Source organism: Lissotriton vulgaris, chromosome 9, assembly GCF_964263255.1.
Source record: "Lissotriton vulgaris chromosome 9, aLisVul1.2, whole genome shotgun sequence".
In the NCBI taxonomy this organism is placed as follows: domain Eukaryota; kingdom Metazoa; phylum Chordata; class Amphibia; order Caudata; family Salamandridae; genus Lissotriton; species Lissotriton vulgaris.
Window position 1 is genome coordinate 572,364,837 of NC_141697.1, and position 15,640 is coordinate 572,380,476.

At 45.9% G+C, this 15,640-nt stretch overlaps 1 protein-coding gene across 1 annotated transcript in view; it reads left to right on the plus strand.

Annotated features, from left to right (window-relative positions):
* The first annotated feature begins 8,505 nt into the window (after nucleotides 1-8,505).
* The window catches only part of LOC147691853 (transforming growth factor beta-2 proprotein-like), a 213,078-nt gene continuing 205,943 nt past the window's right edge, over nucleotides 8,506-15,640 (plus strand). Inside the window, exon 1 of the mRNA XM_086938130.1 lies at nucleotides 8,506-9,903. Coding sequence (XP_086794256.1) covers nucleotides 9,564-9,903 — 340 coding nt within the window. The 5' untranslated portion in view covers nucleotides 8,506-9,563. The remainder of the gene's footprint in view (nucleotides 9,904-15,640) is intronic.

Below are 15,640 nucleotides of genomic sequence, written 5' to 3' on the forward strand. Positions count from 1 at the left end.
TCTAACCTCAAGCATCTCCTGCAGCCAAGATCTTTGCCAACATCACATTGTTTGCACTGTGGGCCTTCATCCTTTGGTGAGCTGCTCGGAGCCCTCTTGTGAATCATGTGCCTTCGGCCCATGGGTCCTCTCAAGGGTCTTATTTGGCTCCAGTGGGCTCCCCTGCTTGCTAGGGGCCTTCTCTGACTTACCTGCTCGTGGTGAGTCACTTGGACCTTGCTGGTCCTGATGTACATTTTTCTTCACCTACGTTCATTGCCATTGCCAAGGCTTGTTGATGCCCCGGCCGGACACTGGCCCCTTGGATATTGACATCCTACATGGGAAAGCCTGTGCATGGTTGCTGGTCCTCCTCTGCATCGCATGGTCCGTACAGCTGCAACTTCAAGAGCACCATCAACTCTCTTGCATCTCTAATATCGGTGGGCATTCATCTTCTGTGTCTCCTGGTCACTCCTGCATGGCATAGGCTTGGTCCCCTCTGCTTGAAGGTACCTCTCACCTTGAATCCAACTTTGGGTTCCACCGGACACTTTGACCTTCTTTGCCAGCTGCATCTTTCCCAAAATCCTCAATTGTGGTCAGCGGTGGTTTCCGACATCACTTCATGCCTATGCACCCGTCTTCCCTGGTGTAGGTAACCTGGTTCCTGGGGTATCCACATGTGGGGTGACACTCCAACCTTCCATCTTCCATAGGGTTTCTTCTGGGTCCACTGGGAAGGGTCCTTCTTCTTTAAAATTGTAACTGCAACTTACCTATTGACTAACGTTGAGCACGTGGTTGTGTTCACAATCTGCACACGACCTCGGTGGGGTTCCTAGATACTCACCTTGGGTAGTTCCTTGGTTTCCCAGCTCTTCTATGTATTCTGGGTCCATTTTCAACTTAGGTCTTGGTTCGCATTCCACTATTTTAGTATATGGTTTGGTCTTTCCCTGGAGACTACTGTGTATTCTGTGCTCTAAATGCATTCTTTTGACAAAGTATTATGTGTATTGTGTTGTATCTCCGGGTAGGAGATAATACATTGTGTTAGTGAGTGTTAATAATAAATACACATTTTTATAACTACAGTGTGTGGTTCTTTTTCACTTAACCTATATCATAAGATTAAGTACTGGTAAATCAAGCTGCTTTCCACTCCTTCTGGATTAAGCCTGAAGGCTGCTCTCCACAGTTACCACTTAGAGAGCTTTCTAAGTTTATCTCCTTTTGGTGTTTGCATTATTAGCCCTGTATGTTCTCTCAAAGTTAGACCTGTCAGCCTTAGGGTGATCTTGCCTTACTCCTCCATTTTTGCTGATTTTGTTTTTGTTGTCCTTATGACTCTGTGCAATTTCCAGCTGCTAGCCATTGCTAAAGTGTGTGTCCTTGGTCTCTGAAACGTGGTAACATTGGTTTACATCAAATTGGCACATTTAATTTACACGTAAGTCCAGGACAGTGGTACAATATGTACAGGGGGCCTGTAAATTAAATTTTTCTAGTGGGCCTGCAGCACTTATTGTGCCACCCACTTCAGAAGTCTTTTAAACAGTTCACAGGCCTGCCATTGCAGCTTGTGAGTGCAGTTTAAACACTCATTTCGACCTGGAAAAGTAAAGCTTTTGCTAGGCATAAACTTTTCTTTTTAATACATATATGTCACCCCCATGGTAGGCCCTAAACACCCCAAATATCAGGATTGCAGTGTATTTAAAAAGTTGGCACAGGGATACGATGGATGGAGCACTGAAACTTATCAGACACTCAGCCCTAGTCACAGATGTGGGTTGAATCCATCATTGTTCTTTAGCTCACTTCGCCACCCCAGTTCAGACCCAGCCATTTGTGGATATTAGGGTGAGTATATGAAAAGTGTCAGCGCTCCGTCCATCATCTCCTTGTGTTTGCTTTGTTCGCCCTTATTTGGCAGGGTATGCCCAGACTTTGGTCCGTTGCTCACTTTGCCACCGGAATCAAGCTAGCCTGGCTGATATGGGGTGTTACCACGAAACCGGTTCCAGGATGCTTGTTTCCGGTCCAGGGAAGACCTGGCTTGGCAGTTCAGGCTGGACTGTTCCCATGAGACACAGGGTCAAGACTAATTTGCATATAGCTGGGTCAGAACTGGGGTGGCGAATTGAGCTAAAGAACGATGATGTAAAGTATAAATATTAGACCCTCTGACCTAATTCTTCAGCACAACCCGGACCTGTGGATACCAAAGAAGGACTGCTGTGCTGGTTTGCTGCCAGAATAACTGCTACTCTGCTGCCCTGTTACGTTGATGCTTTGCTGCCTGCTGCCTTGTCAACTGAGAAAGAAGACTGGACCTGTACCCTTCATCACAGGCTGACGTTACTCCAAGGGTCAGCTGACTAATCTCCTGTTCTGAGCTTCGGGAAGCCTCCGTCCATCTGACTTGCTGCCTGGACCTGCAACTGGACATCCCTGAGTCCTGCTTGGCATTCCTGAACTGAGTTCCTGATCCCCAAGACGTACCTCTCAGTTTCTGGACCACTCGTGTGGCACCAGTTGAGCTCTCTCCCCAAGAATTAGAGAAATCTTAAAGTTCTGGACTCTTTGCGACTTTGGTTTGGCCTGATTGCGTCAAGATCTTTGTGCCACTGAGTCTGTCAGTGACAAACTGCAATGCAAGATCTACACTTCTAGTTCACTGTAGCTGCCAAAGTGAAGCTCCAGCAATGACCGTTTGCGATGCCCCAGAGGATTTTTGCGATACATCAATGACCATCCGCAACGCACTGCCTGATTTTCATGCTACATCGACAACCATCCGTGCCACTCTCCCTGCTCCTCAAGGAACCCCTCCACTGAGGACAGAACTCTTCATGCTGGACTTTTAAGAGTAACTCTTACAGCAGGACAAACCTGGTCCCTGTATTCGACCCACACTCCATTGCGGTCAGCCTGACTTACACCGGTCTCGCATGACTAAATCACTTCGAGTGGTAGTTTGTCTTTTTTAATTGCTGCCCTTACCCTAAATCTTTGAATATGCATATCTCTGGTTCTACTGATTCGATATTTGTCATTTTGGTCTCAAATAATTTATTAAACCGCACTCTATTTTAATAAATTGATGCAGGATTTTTCTGGTGTAGTATTTTCCCTTTATTACTGTTTGAAGGACTGCATAAATACTTTACACATTGTGTCTAAGTTAGGCCTGACTGCTTTTGTGCCAAGCTACCAAAGGGTTAATTCGGGGTGTGCTTATGTGTCACTGTGTCAAAAATTGTGGTGCCTGCTTGAGTAGGGTTTTACCACCCTTAACCTGTTGCTATGATCATGATGTTATTGCTTCCTTTGAAAACAGTTTAAACAGTCCACATTTCCCTATACATGGTTCCAGTCATTACTTTATGTTTCATACATCTGAGCAGATTAGCCTAGCTGCGGATAGATTGTTCGCCTGATGATAGTACTAATATAGCATATGCCATATGTACATAATGTTTCTTTCTACAGTTTTGCATCTTTCAGATTGTATGCAGTCTCAAAAAGCCTCCTGTGTATTCCCACAGCCTGACAAACGTCCTGCTTTCGAATTACTCTTTCCTTCCTTTTTTATCCTCTGCATGCCTCCTCTGACCACAGTCTGCTTAAAGTCACATGCTTTAATCTGTACAATTGTAATTCTGAAAATGTCCCTTATATTGTTCCAAATATACAAAAAATCCCTGCCTCTCCTTTTTTGAAAGTCATTTGTGCAGTCTAACTATACCTAATCTCCCCTATCTCCTCTATTCAGCCAACCAGGCATCTGCATGAACTCACAGACCATGTTGCCCCAAAAATAATCACCTCTAATTCCAATTAATTTAATACGGTTGTTAGCAGCTTTAGGCCTAATTTTAAGAACTCTCAATCTTGACAAAAAATAGGAGCAGTGCAGGAAGACCAAATGTTGTTGCCCAAGGTCACACAATTTAGTCACCTGGGGAGGCCCGGATTAAAAAACCTGTCTCATGGTTTAACTATTACTAACTTCCATAGTAGGCCACAAGCTAGGGTGGAAGGGGCGGGGGGACTAATCCCAATGCCCAGAGGCACCCGATTGTAAGGACTGCCACTGTGGTGGGAACCTTGCCCAGATTGTTTCATACAATAGCTATTACCAGTATATTTTGGTGAAAACGCATCCAATTGACCGTCTAGTGTGTGGTTAGTGGTTTCTGTCCGCCCCAATAAATTGTACACCTTCTTGGAGGCCCTGTCAAGGTGTTTTTTTAAGCATCCACTACATGTAACTGAACCTGTTTATAATTTCTCCCAGTGGTTGTAAATTAAGAAATAGTGACAGCAGGGGATTATAAAGCCTTTTCACTGGTCCGTGGGCTGTAAGTGGTAACTTGTCAGGATTCATTGTGGATAGTGTCCATCATAGCTGGTGTCACAGGTCCTGTGATGCTACTTGATTTCAACTGGATAACTGAGTTATTCAGTTTGTACGCTTAGTACCAATCGCTAGCAGTCAGGCCTAACTCTAGAAGGCGGTAGAGGAATTGAACACACTTAATAATCTCAATATCCAGTGAGATCTATATCTAGATCAATGGTCCTGATTTAGAGGTGAGTAGAATTGAATGAAACCTTAGAAAATCATTTTGGGACCCATAGCCTCCAAAATAAACTTCTGACAGTTCCGCACGCGCTTAGTGTCTCAGCGCGCATTCAGGGCCTCATTTATGAGGTTTTGCCGTAGGGAAGCGCAGCAGGCCTTCCTGCTGCACTTCCCTACGGCAAAAGAAAAGGGCAGAAATGCGCTGTATCTATAAGATACAGCGCATTCCTGCCTTTCCCCCTGCGCCGGCGCACAATGGGCTGCCTGCTCCAACACAGGCCCCTTTGCACAATGGTGCAAGGGTGCCTGCTTTGTGGGGATGATTATTTTTGTACAGGAAGGGAAACCTTTCTGTAAAAAAATAATCACACAAGGCTTTTCCTCTTTCTATGTGTGCTGCAGCACACTTAGAAAAAGGAAAAACGATGAGAAATAAAGATATTTCTCCCCGTTGCGCCTCCCTTACGCCTCCCCTGCGGAGGTGTAAGCTTTTGGCACTGCCTCAGATTTATGATTTCTCGTATATCTGGAGTAGTGTCAAAAGGCCATGGATGTTGCTGAGAACACCCCCAGCAACACCCATTGCACGCCCCTTTAACGCAGAACACTGCATTAAATGGACTGATATGTATCAGGCAGCATTAAGCCAAAAAAAGTGGCTTAGTGCTGCTTGATAAATAACACGCAGGCTTCAGCACCACGGAACGTCACAAAAAGTGACGTTCCGATGGCGAAAGGGGCCTCATAAATGAGGCCCTCAGTGTCTCTGTAGTATCCTTTGAATTAATAACGGAACGGTACCTCTTGAATCTGCATCTGAGTGCTCTGCCATTCTCTTGCCTCAGGCTGTCCCTAAAATTGTTGGGTTCTGTGTGTACACATTTTTCCTTTTCCAGCAGTGCAGTGTACTAAAACACTGCAGCGTTTCATTACACTAAATAGCTGACAGGTTTCCCAGGTCATGCGTAATATGCTGGGCCAGGCCAGGTTTTTACACTACCAGTTTTACCCCATGTCACCAAAAACGGAGTGCTCCACTCCTGAGGTAAAGTTAATCAACCCGATGATTTAAGAAACTTGCAGTCCCGGTTCTCTTCAGGATATCCCACTGAACTAGAGCGGCCGACTTTGAACCTGAAAAATCAGGTTCGAGTCTGGTGGGAGGCTCAAACATCCTGTGATTCTGGGCAAATCAGATAATTTCCCTGTGCCTAAAAGAAAATAAATGTGTCCGTCTGTAATGCAACTTAGTGCCAATATCGGCAACTCACCCAACCAGTAAATCATAACATTGTCATAAATAAATAAACACACAAGACTCGTATTTGTTGGAGAATATATTGCTGCAGGTTTATTTCATACAAGAAATATGTCAACGTGGTGGGTCAACTTACGGGCGATCCAAGGGCAGGCAGCGGTGACACCCCTAAGCTGCTCTGCCCTCCTGATGAGCCAAAATGCACCATGGACAACCCAATCGGTGCTCCCCTTTTTGGGGGGAACTCCCCCTTTTATAGCGTGAACCACCAGTCCAGACCTTTATTCATGCCCTTTTAGGGGCGGAACGTGTCCACGCAAGCCCCTGGTTGCTCAGCCTTACAACACCCCAAAAGACTAGCGGGCGCCGTCTTTCCTCCAGGGTCCTGCTGTAAAGACTCCTGGGGTTGTTTGGCTTTTGCACCCTTCTTGTGCTCCTGAAGAGAGTACCCCTATGTACCATTCAGCCCCTGGATCACCCTGAAACTCCACCTGTAACACTAATTAACAAGTTAACGACCTTCCTACCCTAGTTACCCATCCTAGCTGACATGCCAGGTATGCGATAGGGAGGGTGACGGCGTGAAGGATCGGCCCAAAAGGAATGCCGGATGGGCAGAGCAAGTATAAATACTCTGCCCCTGCCCACTCGGTGCGCCAGGAGTGATTTGTGCCACGCGCCCGACCTCAGGGGCCACCGGAGGTCTAACCACTAGACTGGTTTGGGGTGCCTAATTTGGCACTAAGGTGGCCGCCCTCCAAAGGGGCCCCCTGCGTGCGCCACAGGCAGCATCAGGTTCTCATGTAAAGCGGTCTGATACCTTTGAATTGAGTTCATGCCATATAAAACTGTAAAAGAAACCTGCAAAAGAAAAGTCCAGCAGTGCATTTGTTATGACATGGAGTAATCTGGTAACCCTTAGTAAATGACACCTTTTCATACTGTGTTCAGTGCGTTTCCGGGTTGTGTTGCTTTATATCGAATGATGGTTGCAGAGTTCTCAAGTTTCCCATGTCCTTGCATGTGTAACTCACTCAGGTGAGGTTTTTTGTGACATGTAGTCTTGATCTTATAATGAGGTTTCAGGACAAAAAGTGGCAGCAGGGAAAGCTAACACTTGGGCTGGATAGGATATTCACTCACTGGCCTAGGAAACATAAGAGCTTTGCATTTGCCATATCACAGTTGCCACATAAGCAGGCCTTAATTTGAGCCGGTTGTTTCCAGTGCTGGGCACTGGCACCTAATTGCCAGCACCGGGGCTTATGACAGTCTGCCACATGGTAGCGCTGTCTGGCTCATTTATGTATGAGCACAACAACAGCTGTGTGTGATGGTTAGTAGCTGAGTTTGTATTGTCATTGCCAGCTCACAGGGACAATGTGTGCTGCAAGCTGCAGTGGCCTCCTGACCAGAGCCCTGGCACTTATTCGTCTTACAAATTAAGCACTGCATATAAGCCATGCCTTAGGAGACACTATCGGTACAAAAGGGGGTGGTGATGGACGGAGCATCTGAACCAATCAAACACTCACACCCAGTCAACAGGTCTGGGTTTAATCCATCACCGTTCTTTAGCCCATCCATCACCGTTCTTTAGCCCACTCCGCCGGGTATGCTCAGACGTGAGTCCCTTGCTCACTTTGCCACTGGATTCAAGATAGCCTGGCTGATGAGGATTATGAATCCGAAACCAGTCCCAGGATGCTTGTTTCCGGTCCACGGAAGACATGGCTTGGCAGTTCGGGCTGGACTGTTCCCATGAGGCACAGGGTCAGACTGATTTGCATATGGCCGTGTCTGAACTGGGGTGGCAGAGTGAGCTAAAGAATGGTGATGGATTAAACCCAGATCAGTTGACTGGGGTTGAGTGTTTGATTTGCTCAAACGCTCCGTCCATCATCCCCTTTTGTATCGCTTAGGAGACACTATCAGCACATCTTGGCTCTTAGCGAGAGCATATTGCATTCTGGAACTTGTAGTTTCTCTTTTAACGGCGTCTGTATAAGGTCGAAAATTACAGCATGCAAAGAAGTGCTGCTAACTTAAAAGCCAGGACTGGTTGGAGTTATCGTACAAGGCATTAGGCTATGAAATGGTCTATTTGCTGATATTCAGTAAATATTTTGTACACCGCACCCCACCCCCTGAAGGTGATGGCGCAGTCAAGAGAGTGCGCGCTTTGTTCGTCTGCTCTCGCCGGAGCCTCTGCCTTCCGTGTCCGCGTGCCGTTCGTGCGCCAGGTTGCGGCAAGCCCTGACGGCACGTGGCGCGCGGTGCCGCTCTGTGGTACACCTCAGGGCTCTGGCTGCGCCGAAGGAGGGGAAGGGATGAAGGAGCGGGAGGCGGAGGAGATAGAAAGGTAGGTGGAGACAGACGAGGCGGGGGAGGAGGAGAGCCGCGACTACGTTTTCTCTGGGACCAAAACTTCGCTGACTGCTTAAAGATACGGCGCTCCCCCTTCCTCGCTTCAGCTCCTGGCAGGAGGGCATTGGGTTCAGCAGGGACACGCCCCGAGACTGCAAGAAAGCACGTGAGAGCGCGGTCAAGCGTCCACCTCCTCCACGGGGACAGTGGAATTAATCTGCATGTGACACAAGAGCACACTGTGTCCAAACTCCCGGCTTCTCAAGAACCTGGATCAGAGACGCCTAGCTCCTCACAGGGGGCAGCTGGAGTGATCTGTGCATCGTACATGGACAGACAGCAGACATTCAGCTCCTCCGGGGGAACGCAGACTTTATTCTGCACATTGGGGAAGAGAACAGAGTGCCAGCTACGCAGCTCTTGAAAGGATCTGGGACTGCGTGAGGTACAAAAGGACCCTGCGCAGACACCCAGCGCCTCAAAGGGAACAGAGGCTTCTGCATATGCTCAGGAGCTTGGAGTGCGGGGCACCCGGCGCATCAAAGGGGACATAGCTCCTGGGTGCTATGCTTTAAAGTCACGAGGCACTAGATCACAGCATTGCATCTGCAAACCTTCTAATTGGACATGGTCCTAGACATCATCAAACAAGGCAGGGCACAAGGCAGCATTCAACTCCCAAGCAGGACCTAATTTCCAACCTGCAGCTCCTCCGAGTAGCCTGGGTCCCAGATCACCAGATCCCTCTAACACCTATCCAGAAACCAGCCATGAAATTGATGTTGTGAAAGCAGGTGCCATACCGCTACCAATACATGCGTTTGATTCATTAGCTCAATTTCCAGACTGAGGGTCTTTCCTTCATTTGTAATGAAGAGTTGGCCTACATTAGGATTTTAATTGAATATGGACACGGAGCGTGGTGCACGGGTATGAAGCTATGGACTGAGGTGGGCAGCTTTGGCCATAAGTACTCTTGTGCCTGAGGGTAGCCTGAATGCAGGCAGTAAGCTCTGCAGTCTGCGTAGGAAGCGAGTCCAGAAATGGCCTGCTGATGAGCTTGGTGAACTGGGATTGATTTGGTTCCTCCACCAGACTGGGTCTCTGAGCACATCAGATGCCTGCATTGCAATCTGTGAATTCAACGTCTTCTGACAGCCTTGACAGTTGATGCTCTCGCTAGCACTTGACTAGCCAGAACACATTTTTGAAGGACTTGTCCATCTAAAAAGCGATTCACTCACATTGGACCTTCAATAACGTGCAATTTTCCAACTTGGCTATTCTTGGTGCATGGTTTTTTTGCTCTGCTGGAAAATTGACCAAGTTCTTCTGAATATCTGCTAATCACTGTCTCGGCTGAAGATGTGCCTGCTCCTGCTCTGCGCCTCCCTGCTGGAACTGGTGGCGGGGCTGCTGGCCCATTCTACCTGCCAGCCCTTTGACCTGGACTCCTACAAGGCTAAGCGCATTAAGGCAGTGAGGGGTCAGATTCTGAGCAAGTTGCGCTTCCCAGGCCCTCCCGAGCAGGAGGCCCCGCAGACAGTGCCTCCTGAGGTGATGCTCCTGTACAACAGCACCAAGGAGCTGCTAAAGGAGCGGGCCAAGGAGCTGGCTTGGCTCTGTGACCGGGGGAGCAGCGAAGAGGACTACTTCGCCAAGGAGGTGCAGAAGGTGGACATGGTGCCGCAGAACTACGGAAACAGTGAGGATGGGGTGTGGAAATTGGTCGGTGTGAAGGGGTGACGTCAAATCAAGAAGGAGATAAAGGGAAAAGGCAGTCACAGGGGAGGCATTTAGAGAATGGTAGAGAGTGTATTGTATTGTAATTGTATTTATATGGCGCTTACTACCCCTGAAGAGGCGTTGAAGTGCTTTTTCGGCGAGTAGCACGCTACTCTGAAACCCATACAGTGTTAGTGGTGAATTATTATAGTGAAGTATGAAAGTAATTTGAGTTGTGGATATGTTACTCAGTTATTTGGATTGAAAAGTGTAGCGAAGAGGTAAAAAGGTTTGCATTTATAGAGCGCTTGCTACCCCATATCAGATGTTGAAGTGCTTTTTGGCGAGTAGCACACTACTCTGGAACCCATAAAGGATTAGTGGTGAATTATCATAGTGAAATATGAAATTAATATGCGTGGTGAGCTTGTTAATCTATTATTTGGATTGAAAAGGATAGTAGAGGGATAGAAGGGAAGCATTTAGATTTTTTGTTTTTTGTTGTGGAGCTCCTAGCAGTAGGATGAGGTTTTGGATGAGTAAAAGGGAGGTGAAGGGGGATGAGTGGAAGGGAACTGGAGGGGGAAGAGTCAGAGGTAAGGTTTAGGAAAGGCTTGTTTTGGGGGATCAGAATAGTAAAAAGAGGTATGAGTGTGAGGAAATCATTGGGCAGTTAACACCAAGCGGATATTAGGGGAAGTGGCTATAAGAAGACATGCCTGGGTGTCTCACACTTTTTGATGCTAATGGGCGAGTCAATTTGTCTTCCTCACTGGGAGCACCTCATTTTTTTTACTAGTTGCATTTGGGTGTTTCTCTTCCATCTTTATCTTTAAAATGTACATGTGTTTTTCTTTTGCCTTTATAAAACACTAGCTGCCCGTCCCGACGTTGTCCAGGTATGAATTACTGCTGGCCAGTAGTATATTGTTTTGTAGGATTTCGTTTTGATAGCATTTCTTATCTGTGACTGGCCTGTGAAACGCTCCGATTCACAGTGCACTGCTGATGCACTTAAGAGTGCGCGTTCAGTAGTGTGTGAACTCGAGTTTCCCTACTTTATTTTTCCTTGCAATATTATATAGCGCGAACTCGACAACATGGCATGAGCACAATTTACATTACAGAAGAACACATTCATTTGTGGTAGGCACAGGGAGACTAAGCGATTTGCCTGGAATCACAGGATGTTGAGCTGATACCGAGATTCGAACGTAGCTCCCCAGCTCTAAAGTTCGCAATTCTAGAACTTGTGGCGGGAGGTGTGTCTAAAACTGTATGTCAGTGCTGGCCATCAATGAGAGAGACCTGTGCATTTTTTAAATGGGTGGTGAAAAAATATGAGTATGTTGCTGGAGATGTGGGCCGCATTGCCACCAATGTACTTACCGGGGGAGGGTAAACACCCATTATTCCGCAACTTTCTTTCCGCATACCATCACTCCGCATACTTTCATTACGAAAGTACCATGACTCCGCAATGCTATTATAATGCATGGCATTACATTTTATATGCTTTTACCACGCATACATTTACAACTAAATTCGTTGTAAATGCATGAATGGTAAAAGCATGTTTTTTAATGTTTGGATAAGGTAAGTATGGGTATAGGGGTATATGTTTTGGGGTACTGAGGTATATGTTTTGGGGTGTTTGGGTATTTGAAGGGTTCAGATATAGTTTTGGGTTATGGGGTACAGGGGTAGTTTTAGGGTTTAGGGATAGGTTTGGGTGTTGGGGTATAGGGTTTTTTTTAGAGTTCAGGCGTCGGCTTGGGTTTTGGGGTACAGGGGTATTTTTAGGGTTCAGGGCTAGGTTTGGGTTTTGGGGTACAGGGTTTTTTTTTAGGGTTCAGGGCTAGGTTTGGGTTTTGGGGTACAGGTGTATTTTTAGGGTTCTGGGCTAGGTTTGGGTTTTGGGGTACAGGGGTATTTTTAGGGTTTAGGGGTAGGTTTGGGTTTTGAGGTATGGGGTATTTATAGGGTTCAGGGCTAGGTTTGGGCTTTGGGGTAGAGGGGTATTTTTAGGGTTTAGGGATAGGTTTGGGTTTTGGGGTACAGGGTATATTTATAAGGTTAAGATGGGTTAGTGTTTAAGGGTGTTGGGGTATTTTAAGGAGTAAGGGTGGGTTATGATTATGGGGTGCAGGGGTTTTTAAAGGGAGCAGGGTGGGATAAGCACACAATGTGAGACATGACATGAAGGGCGGAATGTACCACACGCCCCCAGCGTTTGTCACGCCCACAGCACAATGCAGACACGCGCACAAGGGACTACTTTGCTGCGTAGTTCTTTTACCTTTTAAATGTATATGGTGGGAGTCTGCATAGCCTATGTCCTTCTGCTGCAACTGCCCTTTCCAACGCTGTATTGGGTGTTGTGATTGGTGTTGTGGTTCCTGAGATTACCCGCCTCAAAGGTTTGAGCTCTCTCTTTATTATATTAGTATAGATATAGATAAACATTATAATACATAGCCTCAATTATGTTCCTTCCACAAAGTGCATAGTTTGATCCCAATATCACATTCAGTCATTTTACAGCAAACAGCACTGTGATTAAGATACATCCTAGCCAACCGGGGAAGTATCTCTTTCTAAATGCCATTGGGTGTTTTGCATCCTCTCTTTAGTTCTGACGTTAGCTACCTCACCAAATTATTTTTTTTCTCCAAAAATTCATACATAGCACATACATGCTACATATATATGGAGGGGTTTTCGATCAGCGGACTTCATTGAGTGATCTGTTAAATTATCACTCATAGTTCTCTCCCTCCCACCTCAGTATAAAGCATGGGACAATGGCATAGCCCCTTTACCCATTGGCTTCCTTTACCATGAGTGACTGCACAAAGCCTGTGCACATTGTTGACATCCACCTAAAAATAATTTATTTCTTTTCAATGACAAATCTGGTTGAAGTAACGTTTTATTAAATACTTTTTTTGATATTACCTTAAAATATCAGGTATTTTGTTTGCTTGCACCTATGGTGCCCAGTTACATGGTTTATTTCCTGGCTCCTTTTTTGTTGTTCTCACCTACGTATATGGCAGCTACATTCAAGTGGCTACAAGTTTTCTTTTATGTTTCTTTATTGTTTTGACATAAGCTTGCAATAAAAAAATGAAAAAAATTACTATTTCTCAAGCTTGCTACGGCCAGGAATATTGCCTTTGTCAATGTGTTTTTTCATGATGTTACTAGGCATTGTTTCTCTCACTTCTTATACTCATGCACACTTGATATAGCACAAAGAATCAGCCCAAAGGGCATGGCCTTTAAGTGGGCTGGGTCCTGCAGATGCTCAGAACTGGAAGTTCTTAAAAGCAAGTGCATGGACGGGTCCCTATCGGGCTCTCCTTTTCTTACCTTCAGAGTGGGAAAAAAAATAAAGCTTAACTCTCCAATAGTAACATCTGTTACTGATTTTGATGTAACTTCAAAGAGATTCATTTTTCAGTTTTGTATACCGCAAACTTGGAGCAAACAAGTTACATTACACAGGGACATTCCTGTTTTGAATAATAGGAAATTCAGCCGACGTGAGGCTCGAACCTGCTTTCTCAGCTCGAAAGTCGGCGCAGCTCTAGCATTAGCCACATATCTGGATTAATATACAGAAGCAGCAAAATACCTGTCGGACGGCACACTAGGCTAAGTACAGATCTTTAGCTTAAGTGTTTTAAGCCATAGCCTTAATTACATCGGCCACACCCCTATGAGAGGCCCCCAGTTTTTTCATCCCATTTAAAGCCCTGCCGAAGGGGCATCTTGGCGCTAGAGCACAGTCCAGGTAGAAGAAAGGGAAAAGGAAGAAAGGAGAAGTAACATTTAAAAGGCCTTGTTTTGAGGTTTGTTTTAAAGCAGGCAAAGTTAGGACAAGCACAGACGTGGAAGGGTAAACTGTTCCATTGATGTGGGCCCAGGTAAGAAGAAAGATTGGCTGCCATATTTGGCTACACGAATATGGTGAAAACAGAGCAGAAGCTGGTCTCTGGATCTCAAGTTTCTAGTAGGGAGATAGGAGTGAAGTTTATTTTGAAAATATATAGGGCCCATGCCAGCTAAGCATTTGTGTACCAGACACCAGAGCTTGAAGATGGCACGCTTCCTGATTTGTAGCCAGTGTAGAGATTGTAGAGTGGGCTCTGAGGGTGTTCGGAATGACCTCAAGCTTAGGTTTATTTGCTTCCACTAAGAGAGCATTTCTATAGTCAAGACGACTGACCACAAGAGCCTGGGTGAGAATTCTTCTTGAGTGGAGGGGACCCCCTGGAAAGCTTTCCTAAGCATGCACATTATTCCAAAGCAGGTGCCACAAATGTAACCTGTATGCTCTCTCATTGTGAGGTTAACATTGATTAAAATACCAAGATTTTTTTCTGCCTTTTAAGGATGTGGGGTGGTGCCCAGCTCTGACAGCCAGCAGTCGTAACACCAATATGTGTAGATCTTACCGAACAGCAGAATCTCCGTTTTGTCGCTGTTTAGCAGCAGACAATTCAGAGACATCCAGGATGCGACTCTCTTCATACATTCTCAGAATTAGAATTTTGCAGATTCAGAATTTGAACCCATGGAGATGATCAATTGTGTGACATCTGCATACCAGATGACATCTAAACTGGAAGATCTTACCACTTGAGCTAGTGGGGCAAATATATATTAAAGAGCGTAGGGCTCACTGAGGACACATGGCACAAAATGTAAAAGGCCCCAAATGTATATTCTGAGTACGGTTGCACACAAAATTTTAAAGCCACCCTATCACTTTACCACTGACACCAATCTCATAAAGCCATTGGACCATGGTGGAGTGTGAGATGGTGTCAAAGCTTGCAGATAAGTCGAGTAGCACCAGCATTGCTGGATAACCATCATCAAGGGAAAGTCGTCTGGTTTCCAGCACCGCCATCAACGCAATTTCTGTCTTGTAGGAGGGGGGTGGGCGCACACTGCCTCACACTCCAGCACTCCGTTTGCCCCGATGCATCATAATAAATGTAGTGCATGATAACACTTTCTTCGGTGTCAGGCTTTAGTTTTTCACCCTTGTGGGTGCAGCTAGTGCTGTGTAACTCTAGACACGTGTTTCAGGATAATTGTCCTTCTTCAGTAGGAGCAACACTTTTTTGGGGGTGCTGGAGGTGCTGCCCAAAGTCTTCTCAGGTCTCAATTTCTGTCCCGTGTGAGCCACTGAAATCTTACTGAGAAGGGTCTAAAATAGCATTTGTTTCCAAGTAAAGAGAGAGGTTGATTAACTAAGCTCTATATTTTTGCTTAAATAAGGTAGAAGCGATATGGGTCTATAGTTTAAAGGTAACAGGGTGTCTGCATTGTTTTTTTGTGGATGGGTTGAACTTGTGCAGTTTTCTAAGCTAAAGGTAAGGTCGCAGTGCTTAAAGAAAAGTTAGACAATGCACTAAGTGCTGGAAGTAGTGCATTGGGCAGTGTCGCCATAACATAGGGAGGGGAAAGGACAGAAGGGGAACCTGATTTCAGTTTTTCCATTGCTTCCAGAGCTTGTTCCAAAGTTATGGGTTCAAAGCGCTCCAGGTAGATGGAAGAATTGATGACTAATAGAGTGGTGGATATGGTTTCAGTTAGTGAGGGGCATTGGGAAAGGTTCTTATAGATGTTTGTGATTTTCTATTCAAAATGGACTGCCAAAGCATCGCATAGTCCCTGGGAGGACAGGATGGTAGATATAC